The sequence below is a fragment of the Limanda limanda genome, chromosome 9 (genome assembly GCF_963576545.1).
Source record: "Limanda limanda chromosome 9, fLimLim1.1, whole genome shotgun sequence".
NCBI lineage: Eukaryota > Metazoa > Chordata > Actinopteri > Pleuronectiformes > Pleuronectidae > Limanda > Limanda limanda.
In genome coordinates, this window is record NC_083644.1 from 23,074,750 (window position 1) to 23,099,987 (window position 25,238).

Genomic DNA, 25,238 nt, shown 5'->3' on the forward strand with positions numbered 1-25,238 from the left:
CAGTTTTCAAAGTCAACTGTATATAGGTGCTTGAGAATGAAGTCTCTGTGAGGAAGAGCCCTGTCCTTACAGAGACACAGACCTTTGTTGGGACGACTTGTCCCTCATGAACTGTTCTAAAATTCAAGCGCATGTTGAAAGTTATGCTGCAACTTGTAACCTATTCACACAGTCAGGTAACTATTCTTTCATTTTGCTCTTGTAGTTGTTAAAAGTAAAAAAATAGAGTTTCCTTACTTATATTTCATTCTAAATTAATGTAAAATATGTGACATGTTTTGATCTGTCCACATTGAGCAGTTTAACACATGTTGCAGTTGCTTGTTTTGAAAAGCCATAAAATCAATTCCTCAAAACTACAACACGTGATGAGACACAATAACCTTGTGTAGTGGACGTGCTAACTAACCTGCAGTAACCCAGCAGATGTTGTTGTTTCACAAAGGGGAAAAAGTGCTGGTGATGGAGATTATAATAAGGATGTCTGATCTTTTGACAATTCCTAACCCTGTTTTTGTTATTCCTGTAATATGCGCCTGCTATTGTTAGCACAGCCGGGCTTAGTTTTAGGCCCTGCCACTAGATGATTGGTAACCATGGCCACGGAGATGTGTGTATGCTCCTGTAATGCGGAAAAATGTTTAGACAAAGTTAGCAGGTACTTTTAAAATGTAAATCTGTACACATCACCTGTCATAAACATAAACATTATTTCAGGTGGTTTATTAAAACTGGTTAACAGGCATATTTTAATCTATACAGTTGAAAGTCTGGTCTGGGTTCTTAAACACTAAATCCAGTGTGTATAAAAAATTATTTAGTAGATCTTTTAAAACACGTCAGAATAAAAATTAAATTGAATCAATTGATAACTAGAGTAATCTCCTGTATTTGATTTTATTTGATTATTTTTACTAATATTCAATGCTATTGTGAGCAAGTGTGACATGAATTGGCTCCATTATGTTGAAAAATGACAGATTAGTGTAATCTTGTTCTCAGTTTGAGGTTTGAGGCGTCATTACAAAGCAGCATGAGTATCTCATAACAGTGTGTGTCTGTATTAGAGCTCATCTGTGAGACTCAGGTCACTGAGCTAATTAGCAGAATTTGAATCCTTTCAGTTTGTGAAGGTCGAAAGGAAAAATGTTTTCATGTTCAAGTGTAAAATTGTAACTCCCTTAAGATTCCATTGCTTTGTCTACAATTTCTTAACTACACACATTAGTAAGTCTGCTGCACTGCAAAACGTTTTATCTCAAGTGTTTTTCAGGGGTTATCTAATATTTACTTTATTCATTCAAACATCATAATTATTTGTATAATTGATAACAACTAAGTGTTTTACAAAATGTAATAAATAGTAGAACCAGACGAGTTGTATAACAGGATTGTGCAACTTTAAATAGCGTCTTCAGTACAGCTTTTATATGTTATTCTTGTGTCTCTCACAGATCACTCTCCTTACCTGTAATGAACACCACAAATAACTGGAGTCTCTACTATGATTTGATTTTATGTTGCATATTTTATGTTAGTAAATATATTTATTTATAACATTAAATTCTAGAATTAATAATGTTTAAATTAATCTTTAAATGCAAAAAGTTTCCTTTGATGCAGCTGATGGAACTGATCACAGACACACAACAGGTAGCAAATGTAACCTTATGGTCTTGTACAAATCAACATATGCTTATGATTTTGTACAAGTTTGTGCGGCTGTTGCTTTTCTAGTTGTATTTCTCACATATTAATTTATTAAAAAGCTCTTCTAAAAACAAAAACAAGAAAATATGATTCAACATGCTCCCTCTCTGTCCTGTATTGCACAAGCCTCGGGCTCACAGTGCACAGTGGTAGCCAGATGCATGCACTCCATAAATATTGACAGGTTTGATGTACTCAGCGAGTGGAAAGTATGGGGAAATTGGAGTTTCAGATGTCTACCCCCAGGCCCATGACTGTAATGGAAAGATTAAAAGCTGTGGTCACATCAGCCACCCAGTGCCAGAATACCATTCCTCCCTGCCTCCCTGTTTATTCCCATCACCCCCGTTTTTCACTTTCTACAACTAACATTCAATAGATTACTGGGGATTCACTTATTTAAAGACCTGAGCAAAAGCTCTGCCATGCATTTCTGGATCCTCCAAGAATAACACAACAACAGCAACTGCGCTTGAGGCACCAGAGGGATCTAATTGAAGTGAGTTACCTTTTTAGTAGTTGAGCGGCCAGTGAGTTAGAAGCTTAGTAGGTCAGCTCTGTGTTGTCTTTACCCTGTGTACCACTCAGCTGGGATCACACACTCTCCTCTGCTGAACAGGGACGTGCTGCACAGAGACTCTCTTGTCCACCATGGCACTCAGGCTCCTGCCTGCATTTAGTATGGACAATGACGAGGACGACGATGGTAACTTTACAAAATGGATGAGTAGTTACTGGGGTCACGGAGCTGAGGGTGCACACTCCAGAGAAAGAAAACACAGCTTCAGAAGACCTGCAAGAACACAAGGTGATCGAAGAGCATCACTCCCGACTGTGGTAAGAACAGACAGCATTTCATGGATCCATGCATGTGACTTTGTTCAATGTATTCACACGGACATAAACAGCAGACACACACTTTTCATTGTATTCAATGTCTTTTACAATGTCTGACCACATCATATTTCGTTTTTAAACTTAAAGGTTAAGAGAAAATACTGTATCTTCTTTTATTTGTTAAAATAAAAAAACATGGAAAAAGTGGGTAAACGTTATGGACAGTGTAGTTAAAGACAAAGGTTGACCCATGAGAAGGCACAACTCCTTTATTGTATATTTATGAGACAATGACACCGCAGGTCTGTTAATGTGTTTAGTAATACGATGTCCTGACCTGTGATTTCACATCTATAATCACCTGATCCACAACTATATGACATTTCCCCAGCACACACCAACACACACACACACACACACACACACACACACACACACACACACACACACACACACACACACACACACACACACACACACACACACACACATGCACGCATTCACACTTGATGTGGAAACATACAGTACAGTTGAAGAGCAGTCTGCATATGTGCAGTTATTAGACCATGGATGTTTACAAAATAAATGTTTACTCTGTACGCTTAAGATGAGCTGGTTAAGGGACAGTCAATGTGTGTGTGTCTGCCGCTGAATTCATGTTTTTCCTGTCAGTTGATGTGTTCTGTAATAAATTTAAAGACTGCAAAGCTTAAAGTACCTGAGATAATGCTGATATACAAGTTTCTTGATGCATACATTTCCCTTGCATAGATTTAACCCATCTAACAGTTTGAGTTGACAAAAGTAGAATGTTAAATAGATTTAACTGCTGCTGCTGACAAAATATGTTCATATGATTAGAAATGTGCTTCTATTAGATTTTTGAGATTTTGAGATATGTCCTTTAGGGGCCAAAGATGTCGCTGCTCAATAGTTAAAAACATTGGGAAACCTGATTTTTCAGCAGAAGCACATCAATGTCAGCATAAAAATTCAGAAACATGCTTCTCTGTTCTACTTCCGACAAGTTTTCACCCCTGTCTTTATGATTGTTGGTTTGGTTGGTTCGCTTCTTTGTTTGTCAGCAGGATAACGCAAAAATACAGAACAGATAACCGGGAAACTTGGTGGAAGGATGTGGTATGGGGCAGGGAAGAACAGTTTGGTGCAGATCTGGATGAGGGGCAGATCCAGGAATTGTTTCCCCTTGTTTTTTCATGTTTTTTCCAACTTCCCTTGGAATAATTCATGAATCTTAATGAAAAGAATCAGGGACATTTAGGGAAGTTTATGAGTGTGAGTATTCGTAGATTGAATTTAAGCTTGATTGAGTTTAACGGGACTATTGAGCCTTGCCAGAGGCATTTGTTAAGTTCTAGGTTGTCGTCAGGATTTTGCAATAACCGATGATTTTAGATTTCCCCGAAACTTGGTGGGGGGGATGGGACATGGGCATAGAAAGAACCCAATTAAAATTGTGGCATGGATCCAGGCAAAGGAACAGATCCAGGAATGTTTAATCACTTTCTCTAACATGGCGAGATAAGCCGAGTTAGGACGTTCTCACCTAATACCTAGGAAATAATTCATGGGTCTTGATTGAAACAATCAGGCAATTTGGCAGTAAATCATCAATGAGGAGAACAGATCACAATATTCACTCGCTCCCTCAGCAACCCTGTTTTGCAACATATAAGAGAAACAATCCTATTATTACTGCTGTGTAAATATCAATAAAACTCAGTCGATACTATAATTAGGTGGGTGCTTTGCTAACATGTTACTTAAGGATATTAGCGAGTGATTAACCCCATTCACACAGAGAGGCTCAGCAGAGTCGTCTGTTCTCAGGAGCTCTCAATGCATTTACAGCCGTAATAGGAAATTTGACACTATTGTTTACTCCCAGCTATGTTTGCATCAATGTGGTGTTCAAAGTAAGATTGAGTTTTAATGTCACTTGTCCATCAACACTCTGTGTGATCCACAGTCACAGTTGGACGCCATGAAGTTGAGCAGGCTCCATGCAGCGACGATAGCGTCCTCTCCCAGCCACAGCAAGACGAGAGATGAGAAGACGGAGGTCAGACCCCACCAGAGGGCTCGCCGTTCCTCCTCAGACGACAACAGTCGCCAAAAGAACGCCATCCCAGAGAACCGTATCACCACCATCCCGGAGCTCACAGAGTCCTTCGAGAGGAGACTTTGTGTCCGTGATAAGAGGGCCGTGCCTCTGGTGAGCTGCAGTGTGTGGTGCATGATCCATTTAACATCAGGTTAAATCTCGTTTGGTCTCTGTCTTCCACTAAGAGGGCATTACGAAGCTCTTCAAGATTGAAGAGCTCTTAGAGAGATTTAAAAGGTGTATTACTTAATGTGTTGACAGGATCACAGATCCTCAGATTTCTCCTGCGTGAAATGTACCAAAAGCTCATATTGATGGAATGTCTATCACCTGTTTTTGCATCATAAATGCATTCAACATATTGTTTTCATCAGTTTGGTTTGTATTCTTTTTAGCTTGTAATCATGGTTTAGCTTTAAATATCTCTATCATTATTAAAACTTAAGTTATGCATTTTCTCGTAACCATCAAACTCAAATGGTTGGAGTTAATACACACAGTGATCTGATGTTGTATGGACAACAATATATGACATAAATAGCATTAAAAACAATGTTACTATAGTATTACAATTCATTTTGAGTCAAAGTTCTTTTCTTTTACAGAGCGGTGATGAGAGGTTGTGTCTGATCTGTCACGAGGACATGCGTACGAACAGAGGCGCACAAGAGCTGCACTGTACACATCGCTTCCACAAAGAGGTAAAACATCCTCTGAGATTGATTGACTGCATGTGTTTCCCTCACCCTGACCTTCATTGCAGAGGCCTCATCACTTATTCCCTCAGGTCCCAGCATGTCAGATATCAGATAACCCTGGTGCATGACACGCATGATGTGAAGTGGTATGAAGAGTGAACACTGGGCGTTCGCCTGCATGAGCATGGGGCACACTTGCAGCTTTCGAGTGGTCAAAGATTCAAAGCTTACTGATTGCCATGTTTCTGTTTGGTGGGTGCCGTAGGCGGCTCGCAGGCTAGAGCAGTGTCGGCCCCACAGCAGCGGCAAAGAGGCAGCAGCTTCTCAGGTGAGGAGACTGTCGGACGAGAGGAGGAAGTCCGCAGACGGCCCAATCTACATGGAGAATGAGCAGCAGACACTCCGTCGTCAACTTTCCCTGCGGAGACATCGCTGATATTGGTCAGTGGAAGGAGGTGGAGAACAAGATGGAAGATGTGAACCCATGGCCTAATCTTCAGGCTTTTCTCCCTGTACCTTTACTACTGTATGGTGTGAGACTGGTGGTTCAGCTGATCAAGTCTCAGGGCCTTGACTTTGTCTGACCTGATCCTGTGAAGCTGCCCCATGGGACCAATTGCTGTGTCTGCTGTCTTTACGACTTTCTCCACTGTGTCAAAATCCAAAACGAGGCGGATTCAGAATATGTGAATGAAGCATAATGATTTGGTGGAATTTCGATTGTTTATTAAAAAAACTTAAGCAGTACTGAAATTATCATTACCTGAAGTTTCCTGCTTATACTCCATACACACTTATTCCATATAAAGTATTTGCTTCATTCACAATGGTCCTATATGTTCAGCCATGACACAGTTAGCTATTAGGTGACAATCGATCAGATATCTTTTTTGTTTAACTCATCTGATGGTTTGATTACTACACAATTCAATAGTGTAAGGGGTAAAAAAAATCCTATAATATTTAATTTGGCATATTCAGTAGATGTTCATGTACAATAGAGTCTGAAGACTTGTAGGAAGAAGTGCAATATTTTTTTGCCGTGTATTTTTGTGTTCAGTCCTAATTCAAATGTCAATAAAAACCAAAGAAATTAAAAGTACTTTGGATTTCATCAGCTTTATAACCTTTTTGAAAATAGATTAAAAAACATGTGACATAGAGTCCTCACAGTTCAGGGTCAGGTCAGCGTCGAGCCTGCATGTAGTCAACAAGTTAACATGTTGGAAATGACCTCCTGGCTTCAGTGAGGGAAATCGATGCCTGTGAAAATCCTTAACATTCAGCTTGGGTGAAAATTAGTTTCAACAGATGCGACAATAACATCATTTAAAATGTGTTTCAGTGCATGTTGCAGTGGCTATGGAAGAGACAGACGTGTCCTACATTTCTTGTCCATGTGTCAATGCCACAGGTCCTCTACTGCTCATCGTCCCGATCCAATGTCCCATGACGGTCCCTGCCATGAACGCATGCCTGCATGAGACCCACTGACCCCATGACCTCCACCACACCCCAGTCCTTCTGCTTAAACCTCTGGGATGAATATCTGCATGAGGGTTTCATTACATTAGTACTCTAGAGGGAAACTTATTTCAGTTCTTCTGTTAGGTGAGGCACTGGGCACTCTTTCAAAGTTAATAAAATAGTAAAATATTGTAATTTAAGCTCAGACTTTATATGATATAAATGTGAGAGGTTTTGTCTGCTTCTCCTCAATGTCTGGCGACATTCTACACAATGTTTTGTATTTGTTTTAAGCTAAAATAATAATATATATTTTTTTTTTTTTATTGTTTTTGCTTTTTTCTTTATTTTAAATACCTTTTGGGAAATATACTCACTATATTTAAGTTAAATGAGGACATAAATACTGCTGACATACAGTACTTGTCTGTTAAATATAAACCAGACTTGAGCTCAGCTCTAAAACCGTAAACAGACGGAAGCATTCAGCCTGACTTTGTCCTGAGATAATACATTTGTCCAGTCCTCAAGTTTCTGCTTTGTTGCCCAACTAGTCAAAAGGAATATTCCACCACAGAAACCCTGTAAAAGAGATAATTCAGGTTTTTACACAAAAAACAAATGAGAAGTTGTTAATTAGTGACTTTTAGAGGTGCTTAGAGGCAAACTTTGTACAGAGCTAGGCCTTATGCTTAGCTAAGCAGCTGCTGGCTCCGTCTACATATTTACCGTACTAACACAAGAGCGATATATTCTTGTCTAATTCTTGGCAAGAGAGTAAATGAAAGTATTTCCCAAAATGTCCAACAATTCTTGAGCAAATGACCCACATAAACTACACCACATTAAACTTACCGCTTCCAAGTTTTTCCTCATTTAATTTAATTAATAGCAAATTTAACAACTTAAACCTTTTTATTCCTCTCCTTTTTCTGATACTCTGAAGTGTCAAACTCACTTCAGAGTATCAAGTGTATATTGAATATTTACATATTCAATGTGTTTTCTCTGTGCTGTTGTTCCAAGTTGCTGAAAAATATATAATGGCCCAATGTAATAACACTCACAGGCTTATGATGAACTGGCTTTGCTGATCTGAGAGTGAGTGAGCCTACGGGTTTTGTCTCTGCTGTTATAGGTGTAAACTCCTCCTTAAGCTTTGAGCTTATCTGACACACAACTTTCCATCTGTTCCATCTCTCCCTGCCTTATCTGTGCTATTGTTCTGCATGTGAGGTGTAATCAACTGTCGTCACCACTCGAGCTTTCAAGCACCTCTGTCATGTTGCATGTCTTACACGGCCAAATGAGAGTTTACAGTGTGTGCTACATGTCTAACAGCATCGGACTGCATGTACATAACTTTATATCAAAAAAAAATTTAATTAGCTGGCTTACAAATCTTTAGCATGTTGAATACTACATTGTTTTAATTGTATTTGACCCACAGTATGTATTTATCTGTATAATTCAGTCGATAATCAGTGAATATATTGTATTAATATCCAAAATGTTGGTAATTTTTCTGGATGTGTTTGTATCAAACCAAGATCAATCTGTTCACACAATGCAGATAACATCTATTAGGGTTGGTAAACATGTAGCTGAGGAAGGTTCAAGTTATCTTTCCATTTCATTTGGTCTTTTACTTACCATCTTGTCTGTGAGTAACACATTTGGTTCCTGGACTGTCTATCACATGTGACCTATTTAATGTTATACTGTCCTACATTTGAAAAGATTTTTGCTAAAAACGACAACCCTTGTGTCAAGAAGTTACACACTGGCAAAAGCTGAAATGCTGCTATGTTCACTGTCACTCACAGAACTGTTCTTCTGTGAATGCGCCGACCTGTCTTCTTCAATAAAGACACACTTATGTGACACACCCTCGCTGTGGTTTACTTTGTCAACCCAAACTTAGTTTTCTGTGTCTCAATATGTGCTTTACAGTAGTTAATTATACTTTTATTGTTCAAATGATATCACTGCAGAAAGACAAAAGGAATGTTATAACAATACTCAAGGTTTCCAAACCTCATAATAACAATAAAAAAACTTTCTCAAGACAGATTTTTAGTCGTACTGATGGATCCGTTCTGTTTGTTTGTGCGTCAGCATGTGCAATTTCAAATTTATGTGACCCATATAACCTAACTGCCAAGCAGCCATATTCAATGTTATCAGTTACACCTCTGTGATGTTCAAGTAAACACATAAATACTTCCTCTTGTGTGAGTGTATCTGTATTTACATGTATCTCAAACATGTAAATATATGTTTTACATGTTATTTATATATATATATACATACATTACATATATACATTATTTATATATATATATATATATATATATATATATATATATATATATATATATATATATATATATATATATATATATATATATATATACATATCATGCAGATACTATGAAACTATATATTTTGGGAGCATTTGGTGGCTTTTAGCTTTTTCTAAATATGGAGCTGGAGGAAAGGCATGGCCAATTGTTTATTGTTATGCTACAGTCTGAATACAGCGTGTGCATCACATAAGCTTTTTTTAACCAGAGCCAGGTTGTTTCCTCTGTTTCCAGACTTTGTGTTAAACCAGCTAGTGGCTGTACTTTCCTACTTATCAAACTTATCAAACAACTTATTCAGGCTCCAACATTTGTCAGCCTGCAGTATGCAGAAACATACTTTAACCACAATAACATTAAATGCATACATGCATTAATACATAAAATGTGAAAAATCTAAACTACGTAAGGTTTCTGTTATGACCACTCTCGAATAAAAACTAGGCCTATCTGGTCATCTAAACCAGGTGCTTTTTCTTTGAAAGAGGTACAGGAAATGTTGAGAATATTTATTGTGACACAATTGAATGACATTGAAACTGTGGTTAGTGATAATTTGCACTCTCTATTTGGCTGTGAACCGCATGTGGGATGTGGAGAAGAAAGGTGAGGCCGGACTTTCCAGAAGAGCAGCACAGCTCATCAGTGGTGCAGTAACAAAGTAGAAATACTTTGTTACTGGCGGAACGTGCACCTTTACGCACGGCGCACCTCTCTTGCCTTCTCGCTCCTGCAGGAGCTCGGTTCAGTCTTTATTATTAGGGCCCGAGCACTGACAGGCACTGACAGGCACTGACAGACGTGAGGCCCTATTGAAATTGTAAGGATTAATATTCAGGCAAATGAATTGGCTTTTTGAGGGCTTTTATTTGGTGACTTTACATAATTTTTTGAAGGTATTCCTTTTTCGATTCACATTTGTTTTCCCTTTCCTGCTTCGTGTCAACATCTGCACATAAATTCATAGCTCGAAGCAGCAAGTGGTTAACTTTTCTTAAAGCAAATATTGGAAGTAGTTAGTTTAAACAAAAACTGTTGGCAAATAGACTATCATTGGTTGGCCGTGTCTACTTAGTCTTACACGTCCACGTAAACAAAACCAAACAGATTTAAAACAAGTCGAGATGGAAAAACAAACAACACAACCAATTATATAAGCAAACGCAAAAACAACTTTCAGCCAACACAACCAAAAACAAACACTGTGTCGTGAATTACTGCATAATCACGCACACAATTCAGGTTTTTTAATGGACCTCGCCAAATGGAACCCTGGGTAATCAGGCCCAGTTTTCCACTCACTATAATGCTAATATAATTTTTGCAAAGATATTATATATCTATATATTGCCAATTCCAATCCTTAATCGTCCTTTGTGCTGACTCAACACAACTTAGAAGCTGTTGAGTCTTATATATGTATTGTACAAACTGGCTAATGTGTACAACTTCAAGCAGGGTTGTGTCTTCACTTTGTCGTCCCTACAGGCAAGAGACCCTACAGGTGCATTGTCACCCTGCTGGAAACAAATGCAAACACAACCGCAGGCCCATTCAGTGAAGATAGTCTAATGATAAATAAACAGGCTTACATGTAGATTCTTGGACAAGCTGGCGGGCAGGTATACAGGCAGGTAAACATCCAGGCAGTTACAAAATACAGCTAATAGACACAAAAGGTTCATTTGGTCTATTTGTGTTCTTAAGTAGAATCAAGAGGCACAGGTTTATTCTGTTGTGTTGATTCTTTGTTGTCGCTAGAAGTTCAGATGCACTTGTCCAATACTAGTCAGTTGAAATAAATCCTGAACTGAACAATTTTGGGTTGTTTTGTGTCTGTATAGGCCTACTATAAAAAGCACTTCATTTTGGTACTTGTACTTTTACTTTTGATACTTAAGTACATTTCAACACCAGATACTTTTGATACTTAAGTACATTTAATATGAGCAACTCGAAGACTTTTACTTAAGTCATTTTCTGAGGGGTGACTTTTACTTTTACCGGAGTCACTTTCAAGTAAGATATCTCTACTTTTACTCAAGTATGGCTTTCAAGTACTTTATACACCACTGCAGCTCATACACAGGAGACGTGCCAAATTGGCAGCTCCAGCGTGATAGCATGGGTGCCTGAATAAAAAGAAAGAGATTCCTCCATGAACACGCACTACTCAAGCATCCAGTCCACTTGTATAACCCGTCTTTGACGGAATACAAGGACGCGCAGATGGCCTGCAATTCCTGGAAGGAGATCTCAGTTAATGTCGGTTTGCAGGCCGACGAGTGTACGAAGCTGTGGAGGAAGATCAGGGACAAATTTGCCTGCCAGAAAAAGGCTATGAGGAGCAGTGGCAATGTAAATAAACAGTCGACAACGACTGCCACACACAACGACTCTAAGGTCGTCTTCGACAAAAAACGTTACTCCACCTAGTGTTCTGACTTACTTTATCCTGCTGCTATAAAAATCTATACATAAATATGTAAGCTCTGACCAGACAGAAATGTGCACTTTAAATAAGATGTCTGTTTTATTACAGTGATTTTATAATAAAAATAGCAATAGAACAGATATTACATTGTTTTCTGTTGACTTTGCTGGTTGTTTACTTCATCCAGCCTGAATCTGAAATGTTATTGTCCAGTTTATTCGCACATGACTGTGACTGACTCATCAGACCCTGGAGCCTGAGGAATGAGAAGAGGGTCTACGTGCCGGGGCTCTTGTCCCGGGCCAGGCCCACTCTGGCCGGACACATGGACTCACTTCCTCCGCGGAGGGAGGGAGCACAGACTGTTTATAAAGAGGAGGGACCAGGCGGAGTGAAAGTGCACTCGTGGACACCTGAGACTGACGTGAACTTAAGCCAATCACAGCACGGATTGGTGACGCCAGCTCCCACCAGTTACCCAATGGGAGAGTTTACTGGTGGAGTAAAAATAACAGTCGGAAAAATGAGAAAAACGGATGTAGCGGAGTGTTGGGCCAGGAGGAGACACACAACTGATGCTTATTCCACATTTTACTGAGGAACACAACACATCTGACTGTGTTACTCCCGGAACAGGATTTTCAATGAAGACAGGAAGAGGATGCTTTGATTTTCCTGGTTGAATTTCCTCACTGCAACTTTTTGTTCCATTAACAAACATACTGGGTAAGAACCCCCCGTTTTCTTGCTGCTATCGACGAATTCAAGGATGCTGTGTGTTCAACTGGGGCTTTATGTGCCTTTCTTTCTTACACAAGTAAAGTGTAAACGTGTTGCCTCAAGAGCCCTTGAAGCGTTTGTACAGTAGTCTTTTATAGTATATAGTAGTCACCTCATGTTAAGGCATTTAATTCGTCTTAGTTTATAAGTATGCATTACTTTCACAGCTTCCGTTTGTTCTGCCTGGGCAAAATTTATTATACTCTTTGTAATATAATTTCTTTATTATCTTGCTCTAGTTTTAAAGGTGCCGTTCCTTTTAAAACAGCTGAGGTCAGTAATTTAAACTGTTACTCCTAAATAAAAACTAGATCTACACCGAAGACCGAAATGTATAATGATTATTCACAATCTAAAGAGGATCTCGTTTAAAGTAGTGTACGTAGGTGTGTGAGAATATGATACACATGATTATAGGTTTCAATCTTCTCACTTACTGCTTAGATGCTTCTATAAATGGCCAAACTTAAATCACTGTTCACATAATTTACTTAAAGTTGCTATGCCAGTTAGAAATACTCAATAACAGGCAGGTAACAGCCCGTCATCGGCACTGCTACTTGATTAAACAGGTATTACTTGACTAGTTAAAGTATCTTACGTTTGGTCTTACTTTATGATTCGATTATTATTTTTTAATCTTCATGACTGATGCATCAACTTGAAAGTTTAGTTTGTCAAGCTGCTTTCATCTGTTAACTCTTGGGTAGTTTAATCTATTGCAGTGCATCATCCTTGTAAAATCTTTATATGAAAGTAACCTGCAGAAGCCTAATATAAATTGATTGGAGGAAAAGTATAAAACGTTACTCTGAGTTGATGCATAAAGTACTTCAAATTTGTGCTTGTTTAAATATAGTTACTTGCCAACATTATGTTTGATAAAAGTGCATTAACTCACTTAGATCCCTCACACGAGGAACTGTGTGAACTAATGAATCTGGAGACAAGACCACACAGATGTTGTCATGGATTAAATCAGTCACACACTTGAAGGTCTGGATGGCTTCCAGTGACATGATTGAGCGATCGCCATGGCGACTAAAGTGTTTTCCCCAATCTGGAGAGGCTGCACGACGAGTTCATTTCAACGTCTGAAAAAATCTGCCTGCATCATGTGTTGTCCTTCAAAAGGTTCCCTTTGTTGCTGAGCAGAATGCTGTCCGTCATCTACATCACAAAGCAAAGTGCATCCAGGCACCTTAATGAAATTCTCTGCTTATTGATGTCACCCCCACTTTGCTCTCTCAGAGTTTACCAAGCGTTATTCACTGCAAAGTGGACTAAAGTTAAGCAGGTTTATGATGCCCCTGAGTATTCATCTCATATTTACACTGAAACCATGAGGCAGAAACACAATGGATAATGGAGGGCCCAACACATCCTTGAGTAGTTGATCATTATCTTTACTTTAATTGGACAAACATCTGTTTCCTGGAGAGAATGGAGGAGTAAACAGATGAAAGGCTGGTCTGCAGCCGCAGATCATAGTTCACATCAATCATGTGAAGTTCTCACTGTTGAGGAAATGATGGCTAATCATTACAAAGGAGATCATGTGAGCGGTGGTGTAACTGAGAAGAGAACAGCTCTGTTGTACAGTGCAGTGAGGTAGATGTTTAAAGGTAAAGGTGAAAGCCTCTTGACACTCTAAAGCTTTCTCTCTACGTCTAGACGCACTCCTACCAAGGTCAGCTGAAGGCCTGTCGCCAGCACACACACAGTAATTATGTCTAATTATGCTCTTCAACTAAATTGCAGGCACTCCTTCAAATCCCCCCTCTATTTTCTAATTTCTTCCACTCGTGTCAGGCACACTAAAATACTGTGAACACCCATGCTACTTTAAGAACACACAATCAAATATACGTCGAACTGTACAGTGTATGGGGTGGAATGATCTTGTTTGTTTTAAATATAGACTATAATTAAAGATGGGTGATGCAGGCAAAGGAAAAAGAGACTTTGATGGGCTTTTCTGACGACACCGATGGAGTTGTCATCCCACTTCAGAGAAAAGGAGACTGTTGTTCCGAGACACAACTTAATTTCTGTAGGCTGGTTCATCGTCGCATGAGATCAGCCCTACCACTGTTGTGTTGTCAGCAAATTTGAACTTTTTAACACAGTCACAATGTGAAATGCAATTGTTTGTGTACAGTGAATACAGGAGAGGCGATAGAATGCAACCCTGGGGGGCACCAGCAACTTATCAAAAAGTTTTGTTGGTAAAATGGTATTGAAAGTGGAGCTGTAATATCCACAAAGAGAAGCCGTGTGTAGGTGGCAATGGCTGCTGAGTGCTGCAGGATGGAATTGACACAGAGTGACACAGCATCCTCTCCAGACCTATTTGCCCTGTATGCAAACTGGTGTCTGTCTGAGCTGACCGCGTTGGACAGGTGTTTACATATTAGGCGCTCAAAGATTTTCATTTGTACAGAAGTTAATGCGACAGGTTTGTAATCATCCAGGCAACTGATGTTGGATTTCTTAGGTGCAGGTATTATGAGATCGGACTTAAAACAAGCAGGAGCTTTGAATTCCTTAAGAGACCTGTTAAAGATATCAGTGAAGACTGTGGTAAGTTCATCTGCACAACATTTAAGCGAGGTAGAGAATACCATGTCTGGGCCTGTTGCTTTCCTCTATGTTAATCTCTCTGCTGAACCATGGTTTGTTGTTACTGAATATAATCGCCGGCTTAGATGGAACACACATTTTCAGAGAAGTTTATGTAGGAAGTTACCACATCAGTATATTGATCCAGATCCTGATTTGACTCTCTGAAAAGTTAATTAAACATATACTTTGACTTTTTTAGTTTAACCCATGTCCCATTTACTAACATGGAGAAGGCGGGAGATGTGACCTATTCTGCAGCCTACCACTTGGGGGTGATTGAGAGATTTTTGGCTTCAATTTTGGGGATCAGTCATGTTGTTCATCTTTACATACACTCTGTAGCCTAGATACATATCCCTGAAATTAAAGAAAGACAATATTTTTGTACTTGCTGATGTAAGATAGAGGAAATATTCAGAAAGAACCCTGATTTGAGTACAAAGCTGTGGTTTTAGCTGTCGTGCAAGAAAAAATAGCAGCAATGGTCTTCACTTTATTACAACAATTATTGATTGGAACAATGATCCATAACAACAACTTATAGATCTGTTTCCTCCCTCAATTCAGGCGTTGTGAGTCATGGGAAGCTTCAAGGGCCACGCTCTCCCTGGGAGCTTCTTCCTTCTAGCTGGGCTCTGGTGGACAGCAAAATACTCGCTCTGGCACGCCACCCGCAGGAACAAGAACGTAGGTTCCACCCGGTTGGCTAGCAGAGCCTCGCAGCGCCGCCTGGAGATCATTGAAAGCTCTATCGTAGTCTTCTTCTCTTTTTTCGGTAAGCAGGTCTCTGACTTCCTAGAAAACATGTTTGTGAGTGACAACAACTTCATGAACCTTCTTTAATCTCGGATGATGTCATGTAGTTACAATTTAAAAATTAAGGCTTTTCTAAGTATCCAGTTGTTCAGTAAAAGAGATCAGAGAGGTTTTTTTCAATGTTCTACAGGGATGCTGGCAGAGCAGTTTTTTGCAGATGGACCGAAGCTCCGGTTGTACGACTTTACAGAGAAACACTGGGAATATCTGATGAACTGGCAGCATTCAACCATGTACCTCTTCTTTGGCCTGGTTGGGATAGTGTCTCTGATTATCCACACCACAGAGGCTTTCCCACTGACTCTGGACAGGTTAATGCTGGCCATCGCATTCTTTAACGAAGGTAAAAACGATTCCTTATTTTGATGTTCTATTCATGTTCCTCGGCTGCATTCTAAATGCACCCCCACAGCTCCGGCACACATGTCAAATGTATATAATATAAACTGATTTTTAACCGAATGTTATTTTACAACATGAACAATATTGTTTCATATTCATTATCACTCACTGTTTTGATTGATTTTGATTTGTAGCTTACTAATACTGAAAGAATACTACAGTGTATAACTTAAAGAGGAAAATATCTGAGATTGAGAGAATAAAGTAATTATGTTAGGAGAAAAAAAGTCTTAATTTTAAGCTTCATGTCATGTTAGAGGATGAATCTCAGAAAAGCTGCCTGTCACCTGTATTAAAATGAAGAATGTGGAGGAACTTGTTAAGTTATACTTTAGAATGACGCTTACAAATAACGTAATACTTGATATTTTGGCTCATCAGCACCATATTATCATAAGTATCAAGATTTTGAAAAGTTTCTGAAAGAAACTGAATCAATTCTGTAAAAAGAATCACACAGACTTGGAGGAAATTCTCTCTTTTGTGGAGGAGGAAATGTTTCTTAAGAAACAGTGATATTGGTTCAAGATTTTGGATCCAGAGAGAAGGGAACACAGGTGAGCAGTGCTCTCCTTCCTGAATATGTCTTTAAAAGATATTAAAAGTTAGATTTTTCTTTAAATATTATGACTTTTTCACAATTACAACTTTATTCTCTTAATATTCGGACTAGATTATTGTAATATTACAACTTTACTCTTGTAATTAACATGGTTCTAATATTCTGTGTAGAAGAAGCTTCAATCATTTATCCTTAACTTGTTAAATTAATTTTGAGCTATAGCTATATATTTGAACTATTTATCATTTATGTTCAGCTGTTTTTCAACTATTTTAGCTACCTTTAGCTTCTATAAGCTTTATCAGCTACTTTTAGTTATTCATTTTAACCTTTTAGCCCCATTTATGCATTTCATTAAGATAACCATTCAATGATTTACAATCATTAGTTTAACTATCTGTTATGATTAGGCATTGGCATTGATTTGAGCCACTTATCCATTACTTTTACCGGTAATTATTACAACAGTTTATTCACTGCTTTTACCTAAAGTTATCTATTTGAACTGTAAAGATTTTAACCCAGTTCTTAGTTATTTCTCTGCAAACCAACTTGCTTACACTCTCAATTGAAACAAATCATATTTGTTTGCTGACTCAAATAATTTTTTATTTTTTTTTGTATTAGTTGAGCCACTACTTTCTTATCTACTTTTTACATTAGAGTCCTTGGTATCTGGAGAGGTATTACCTCGGTTACAAGTGCAAAACTTGGTTTACACTTATGGTTCATACAGAGAAAACTGCGAAAACCTTCAACGGTCCAAAAGTTGAGTGCAAATAATAACGACACTTCTCATCTTCAAAACAACCTTCCTACTCAGTTTTTACACTTTCCTTTGCTGTTGCAGGATTTCTTTTTTTCTACCACCTCCATGGGAGAAGTATGCTGGACGTCCATGTACATCAGCTGCTGCTCTATGCCATCTTTGGAGGGGCTTTTGTTGCCTTCCTGGAGGTCTTCCAACGAGGCAACATCGTTCTGGAGCTGGTGCGGTGCTGCCTCACTATGGTGCAGGGCACCTGGTTCTGGCAGGTATGTGTAAAGGCCGATTTATAGAACTGCGAGTTGCAGTTGCATCGACGGACTCGTTTTGGTTTATGGTTCTCCAAGGGTTGCATGTGTTAATTCCCCGCCAGAACACTAGGTGGAGTAACGTGTTTTGTCAAAGACAACATTAGAGACGTCTTCTTTGTGTGTGGCAGTCGTCGTCGACTGTTTATTTACATCGCCACTGCGGCTCCTCATTGCCTTTTTCTGGCGGACAAATCCGCAAGTCAGTGACGGGTTATACAAGTGGTCATACTTTCGGATCTCTTCTGCCAAGTGCTCTTCTATTTGGTCTATATTCGTTCTTCTAAATCTTCCGTGATTTCTGCCTTTATTATGGGGCATGAAACCGGAAACTAGACTCCGGACGGGATGTAGTAAGCAGACCAATCACAGCCTTGCGGGCTACGTGAGGGTTGCGTAGCTTTGTCGTATAGTTAGAAAAATTGGCGCATGGGGCACGTTGCGTGTCTTGCGTGCCTGCGTAAAATCCGACTATAAATCGGCCTTTAGTTGGGGCATGTAAGAGCAGAAGTTCATGGTCGAAGTTTAATTTCAATTCATTTGTATATTTATTTGATAGGGAAAGGTTAGCGCTGGTCACCTGTGTATTCAAAGTTTATTCATATTGAACGTATCACAAGACTGATGATTCATGTCTCTGTACCACGCAGATTTTTGGTTTCCCTCACCTCCAAAGGGAAATATTTGGCTCTTTGATGGTTAAATGTTCCACTATGTTCACCAGCTCATTATTAAGTTTCCTGTTTGGTGATGCAGGAAGTGCACTGTGGGTTTAAAGAGCATTTTTTCTTATCTGAAAAAGTGAAACAATAAACCAAAACAGGGTGGAACCAAACCACATAATTGTGGGAAATGAAAGCAAAAACATTGATAAAAGAGACACCATGAAGCAATGGACTGCATTGCCAGGCGATAGCTCTTAATCATTGAATCACCATGATTGACCCTTTAGCAACCAACTATTGTTGATATAATATACTGATTATTGCAGATTCCATTTTCACAGCAATTCGTTCATCACTGGCCATAGGTATGACCATTTACATGCATGAACCACAACCTGTGTGATTTAATTATTATTATTATTATTATTATTATTCAGGCAAATTAATTGGCTTTTTGAGGGCTTTACCATGCTCAACTTCTTACCAAAATTTGCAGAAAGTTAGAAAGTGGTGAAAATTTACGTATTCTGAAGGAATTTTCAATGGGCGTCGCAAAATGGCTCAACGGTGCCCCCCGAGACCCCTGGAACGTGTTCACATTGACTGATCTTCACAAAAATCGATACACAGGTGTATTATGACCAGACAAAAAAAAAATTGCGGTAGGTGCAATTGGAAAAACACAACAGGAAGCCTGCTATTTTGCATTTAGTGGCCATTTTTGTTGTTGTAGTTGCTCTTTGTTACACAGCTGTGAGACACCTATCAGTCTAAAATGCAAAACATAATTTTGCTGTGAGAATGTTAACTGACATTTATTTTTATTTAAAGTTGAGCAAATACAGAGCAACATTAATAACCATAGTTACTTTCTAAACAAGCTGGTTTGGTCTGTAGTGATGCCGGTTGCAGCTTTCTTTCTGAAACTGTAAAAGTCACCTGCAGTAATAAATAAAGAGCTGCTGCAGGACTCAGTCCACAAAAACCATGAAGCTGTTTTTCAAAGTTCTGTCAAGTTCAACTTAGTTTGCAGAATCCTAGACTGGACAATCTGTTGCCATTGCTGCTGTCCTGAACGTACCTGTTGTTGTGGATGTACTGTTGTCGTGATCAACAACATCACTTACGTTGATAAGTCCCAGAGCGCTGGTCACCTGTGTATTCAAAGTTTATTCATATTGAACGTATCACAAGACTGATGATTCATGTCTCTGTACCACGCAGATTTTTGGTTTCCCTCACCTCCAAAGGGAAATATTTGGCTCTTTGATGGTTAAATGTTCCACTACTTTCACCAGCTCATTACTAAGTTTCCTGTTCGGTGATGCAGGAAGTGCACTGTGGGTTTAAAGAGCATTTTTTCTTATCTGAAAAAGTGAAACAATAAACCAAAACAGGGTGGAACCAAACCACATAATTGTGGGAAATGAAAGCAAAAACATTGATAAAAGAGACACCATGAAGCCTCATAGAGCTAAATGGACTGCATTGCCAGGCGATAGCTCTTAATCATTGAATCACCATGATTGACCCTTTAGCAACCAACTAGGCATGTGATTCCTTGTTGATATAATATACTGATTATTGCAGATTCCATTTTCACAGCAATTCTTTCATCACTGGCCATGGGTATGACCATTTACATGCATGAACCACAACCTGTGTGATTTTATTATTATTATTATTATTATTATTATTATTCAGGCAAATAAATTGGCCACTAAACGCAAAATAGCAGGCTTCCTGTTGTGTTTTTCCAATTGCACCTAAGACTTTTTTGTTTGTCTGGTCATGGTACACCTGTATATCGATTTTTGTGAAGACCGGTCAATGTGAACACGTTCCAGGGGTCTCGCGGGGCACCGTTGAGCCATTTTGCGACGCCCATTGAAAATTCCTTCAGAATACGTAAATTTTCACCACTTTCTAACTTTCTGCAAATTTTGGTAAGAAGTTGAAGTTGAAAAAGCCAATTCATTTGCCTGAATAATAATAATAATAATCCTTACAATTTCAATAGGGTCTCACCTGACCTTTGATCAGTGCTCTGGCCCTAATAATCCCTCCTTTGACACAATTATCCTAAACTTTCACCTCCTTTGACACATTATCCTAAACTTTCAGTTGATATAATCGATAATTGTTTCAACATACATTTTGTGGAAAGAATATAAAATAAGAAAAAAAAAGGTGAATCATAGATTGATATTCTAAAGGGGATAGAAATATTTCCCCTTCTCCTCTGGCTTGAGCAGAACAAAACTGACCAGCTCTATCTAAATTCACTGTGCTGACTTTATCAGAGCCTAGTTCTCAATATTATAAAACAAAAACACTGTGAAGCATTCATTATCAACAAAGCCAAGAAAAGAAAAAACATTGCACATTAACTGTACTAAGAGATGGGCTTTAAAGGACACATTAATGTGATTTCGTGAGGTTTGTTCGTCAACAAATGTAAGAGTGAGACCTGTCAATCGAATTTATTTTCTACATCTCCAGTTATTAAAACTGTGGATTTCTACAAGCTCCTCCACTGAGTGCTTGATTATCCAGATTCTGCGGCTTATTTAGAGGATCATTTCTTTTAATCTTATCTTCCTCTTATTACTCTGTTCCTTTTTTTCTGGCTTTGTCACGATCCACAGAGTGTTCTATGTTTTTTAAAATGGCCAAATGAATCACCTCCTGAAATGTTGCAGTAGTTGTCATTATGCTTGCTTTTTTAACTACTGTTTTCACAAGTTTATTCAAATACAGTTGGCAGAACTTAGATAGGGAGAACGCATTGCCATGTGTACTTGGTCAGAACAGGAAGCTTCTACTACAGAAATAGTTTCAGTAGCGCCCGTTCTCTCGGTGTTTAACACAACCAAAATAGACACTTTTCCACAATCTATTAATATTCTGCCAATATCTATTATAATAGATACAGGACTGTAATTGTCTTACACTCTTTGTGTTGGTAGTATACCGACAATTTACAGGACCCACCCAAACATTTCCCAACACTCTCGGACTTTAACCAATAAGTGATCATTCAATATCAGACTTTAACTGAAAAATTGACCATTCCCAACACTCTCGGACTTTAACCGATAAGTGATCATTCAATATCAGACTTTAACTGAAAAATTGACCATTCCCAACACTCTCGGACTTTAACCGATAAGTGATCATTCAATATCAGACTTTAACTGAAAAATTGACCATTCCCATCACTCTCGGACTTTAACCGATAAGTGATCATTCAATATCAGACTTTAACTGAAAAATTGACCATTCCCAACACTCTCGGACTTTAACCGATAAGTGATCATTCAAGAAACTTTTGAAAACTTTACAATGCTTTTAGTTGATTTTATGAAAAGGGTTCCTCCTCACCTGATTTATCAGACCGTTCACTGTGAACAACAAACTCAAGGACACATGGAGATGTGTTTCTTACTCGTCCGAATCGGTCAACAACCTTTCATCTCGAAGGACGTCGGGTCACCAAATGTCGAGCCCGGTCCCTTCTGGACCAGACAGCGTGTTCGTTGATTCGAGGTTCAAGTGGGAAAGGTTAATAATTTAGACAAGTTCAGTGTTCAAAAGTTTCACAGTAATACGTTTATTGTATAAGAACAATACTTACAGAGAGTCTCTGGGGTTCTGCTGGACACGTCACCAGGTCATTGGATCATGTCGAGAAGCAAAAGCCCCCACTTTTCCCAAGTCCACAGTATTTGTAAGAGACACGGCGTGCAACACAGAGGCGGGTCTTTTCTTGAGGGCACTCAGCAATTGGCCAGATGTGTACTGTCTCTCAAAGTGCAGTTTTTTGCAAGCACATCATTGTGAGAGAAGGTTTACTCCACCAGGTGTCTCACCATTGTGCCCTTATCAAACAGGGAGTTTTCCGCAGTGGAGAGACCCAGCAGATTAGACTTTAGAGGAGGATTTAATATCTTTTTCTCATAATAATTTATGAAAAAGGTTCTTTGTGTTTAGTCCGGGCACATCCTCTCTCCTTCCTGAGAATCCTGCTTTCATTATCTCAAATCTCAAGAGGAACTTTCCTTCTCACGCTTTCCCCAAATTGCACTTTGCAGTCAGATTGACCCTCAGATGGTTGCACTCTGTGTTTGACCCTGTACCTGAGTCCAGAAATTATATATCACTCCAGGATAAAATTAACAGTTGTAATATTGTTAATTCTATAGACTACACAGCTAATATTGATTCACAGGATATAATGTAGATAAAATATAGTAAAATATATTCATAAGATAGAGAACAAAACATAGATATCTCAACACTAGTTCATGGATTACAGGTCAGCTATTTCACAGGTCTGTAATCTACAGACCCAAGTTCACAACTTTTCAAAAAAGCTGTGAAAAACCCTGTAATTCAGCTCAATATAAAGCATTGCAGCAACAAATCAAACATTGTGCTTTTCCTTTAAAAACATATTGCAAAAGTGAAGTTGATTCTATGAACCTTATTGTGATAAGTGTGTCCTCAGACTGCCGGTTTATTAAATGTTTATAGATTTTGAAACACGGCACTGCAATTTGATCGACAATTGACAATACACACGCCAAGTGTGAAGCTGATTATATGGTTCCTGAAATAAGCTATATTCCATAGAGAGGCAGAAAGATGTTCATTTGTGGAATTAGAAACAAGATAAACAAATTTTCATCTGTTGTTCTCCTGACATGACCCTCTCTTGGATATAGATTGGCTTCGTGCTGTACTCTCCCAGTGGCACTGAGTGGGACATGAAGGATCACAACAACATGATGTTCATCACCATGTGTTTCTCGTGGCACCTCGCCTTCGCCATGCTCGCCGTGGGTTTGCTGTACTGCACCGTCAACTGGTGAGAACCTTCTTCATACCAGATAACCTATAAGCTGCTGCTCATGCATTTGGAATTTGATCGATTCTTCTGTGCCTGTACTGCCACAATCTCAGGTCCGTTGTTGGTTGTACTTTCTCTGTAGTGGGGTTCGCTCCAGATTGAAGAGGACTCCTCCGATGGAAATGGGGCTCCTGAAGCCCAGCGAGAGGGACCCAGAGTCAGAGGATGAGATTTTATAAGGAGGACTGTTGTTTAACTTCACTGTGATTTGTGTACATCACAGTTGAATCAGGGATATAATGTTTGCAGCCATACAGCAAGAAGAGAGGCATTCAAACAAGAAAGGGATGAGGACATGTGCTTTACTTTAGAAATATATCCTACCTCTGCCTTATTTAATCAACTGTTCTTACTATCATTGTTGAATTTATTTTAGCCATGGCCTTTAGAATACAATATATCATTATTGTCCATATCTTTTTTTGTTGGAGGAAATTTGTCTCACCAAACAACATAAAAAAAACAAACATTCGTAAAACAAACACATGGGCTAGGTAATATGATACATAAAAAAAAATTCAAAGAATGTCATGTCAATTTATGTGGGTAAATCTCATTGGTCACTATTGATATTGATGGCACTTGGGATAAAGGACTTCTTAAATACATCTTGGTCGCTAAAGGGGCTCTATAGCGCCTCCTGGAGCTCAAACAGGCTGAACATAGGATGGGATACTTTGCATATATTCTTCCATATTCATTTATTATTAATTTGCACACGTTTTATCGATCGCATGCTTTTCATTTCACTAACCCAACATTTCTTGTCAGACATGTTGGTGTTCAGTAGTGCCACCTTGTGGTGAAAACAGTGATCACCATCAGCACAGCATATATTACTTGAAAGTATTTGTGTTTCATAAAGATAGGAAATTGAGTCGCACATGTGAGTCGAACCAAAAGCCAAACAATACATTATTTATGTTGAATTTTTGCTGTTTGAGATGAATACAGACTAAATTATTATTGCCTTTGCTGTAAATGTTTGTTTTTTCAGTGTGGATAAATGTTTTAACAGTGTCTTTGTGTGTGGACTTTCTGCTTGTCAGTGGAAGCTCACACAGTGTCTCTAGTGTTCTTATCATACATGTACCTTCCATTTGAATAGTTATCATTGGGTTATTTACAGAAGTCACCGCTACATTAATGTTTGTTTTTTCCCCCACTAGTGACAGCTCAAAACATAACTTATAACCAAATGATCACCCATGAATCACATAATCATCCCAGCGGAAGGCAGCCATTTTATCTCACTGGTTCCTCCTGCCCATCCCAACAGAACAACACACCCTGCATCCCTGGCAACAGGTGTCTACAAAGATCTTATATGTGGAAGAAGACATATTCTTGAGTGTTCAGAAAGGTGGCCTATGCCGTATTGCACTGGATTGTAAAGTGAAGCATACGTTCCTGCAAATGTAATTTGCGAAATAATTTTGTTTTGGCCTAGCAACTAATTATTGTTGTCGTTGTTTAAGCTTCTGGTTATTATCTTGTAACTTCAATGTTTTATCAATAAAATATCATAAAATACACATTTATCATTGCAGCAGTCTAAATAACACCAATATATTAACAAGAGTAGTCTCAACAACAACTGCATTTTATAGCATTTGTAGATCATGTTTTACGAAGATTTTGATTTTTGATTTATGTTTTGATATTAATTGACGTTGCTGATAAAAAGAAAAGCAGAAAAAGATCAGAGTGAGACCTCCTGCTGCTGCTCGGCTCAGGTGTGACTCACCGGAAGTGGTGCACCTGT

The 25,238-nt window shown here is 38.7% G+C and overlaps 2 protein-coding genes across 3 annotated transcripts; both read left to right on the forward strand.

Annotated features, from left to right (window-relative positions):
• The first annotated feature begins 2,391 nt into the window (after positions 1-2,391).
• On the forward strand, positions 2,392-5,806 carry lnp1 (leukemia NUP98 fusion partner 1). The gene is made up of 4 exons (XM_061078913.1): positions 2,392-2,547; positions 4,538-4,774; positions 5,278-5,373; positions 5,636-5,806. Exons 1-4 carry the CDS (start codon positions 2,392-2,394, stop codon positions 5,804-5,806), a joined length of 660 nt encoding a protein of 219 aa, XP_060934896.1.
• Positions 5,807-12,171: 6,365 nt separating this feature from the next.
• On the forward strand, positions 12,172-24,952 carry tmem45a (transmembrane protein 45a). Of its 2 annotated transcripts, none has more exons than XM_061078215.1 (6): positions 12,172-12,363; positions 15,610-15,817; positions 15,989-16,201; positions 17,673-17,857; positions 23,289-23,431; positions 23,556-24,952. In XM_061078215.1, the coding sequence occupies exons 2-6, from the start codon at positions 15,622-15,624 to the stop codon at positions 23,650-23,652; spliced, it is 834 nt and encodes a 277-aa protein (XP_060934198.1). In that variant the 5' UTR covers positions 12,172-12,363; positions 15,610-15,621; the 3' UTR covers positions 23,653-24,952. The 2 variants fall into 2 exon arrangements, with proteins under 2 accessions (XP_060934198.1, XP_060934199.1); XM_061078216.1 differs by lacking the exon at positions 12,172-12,363 and adding an exon at positions 14,973-15,000.
• Positions 24,953-25,238: the final 286 nt, after the last annotated feature.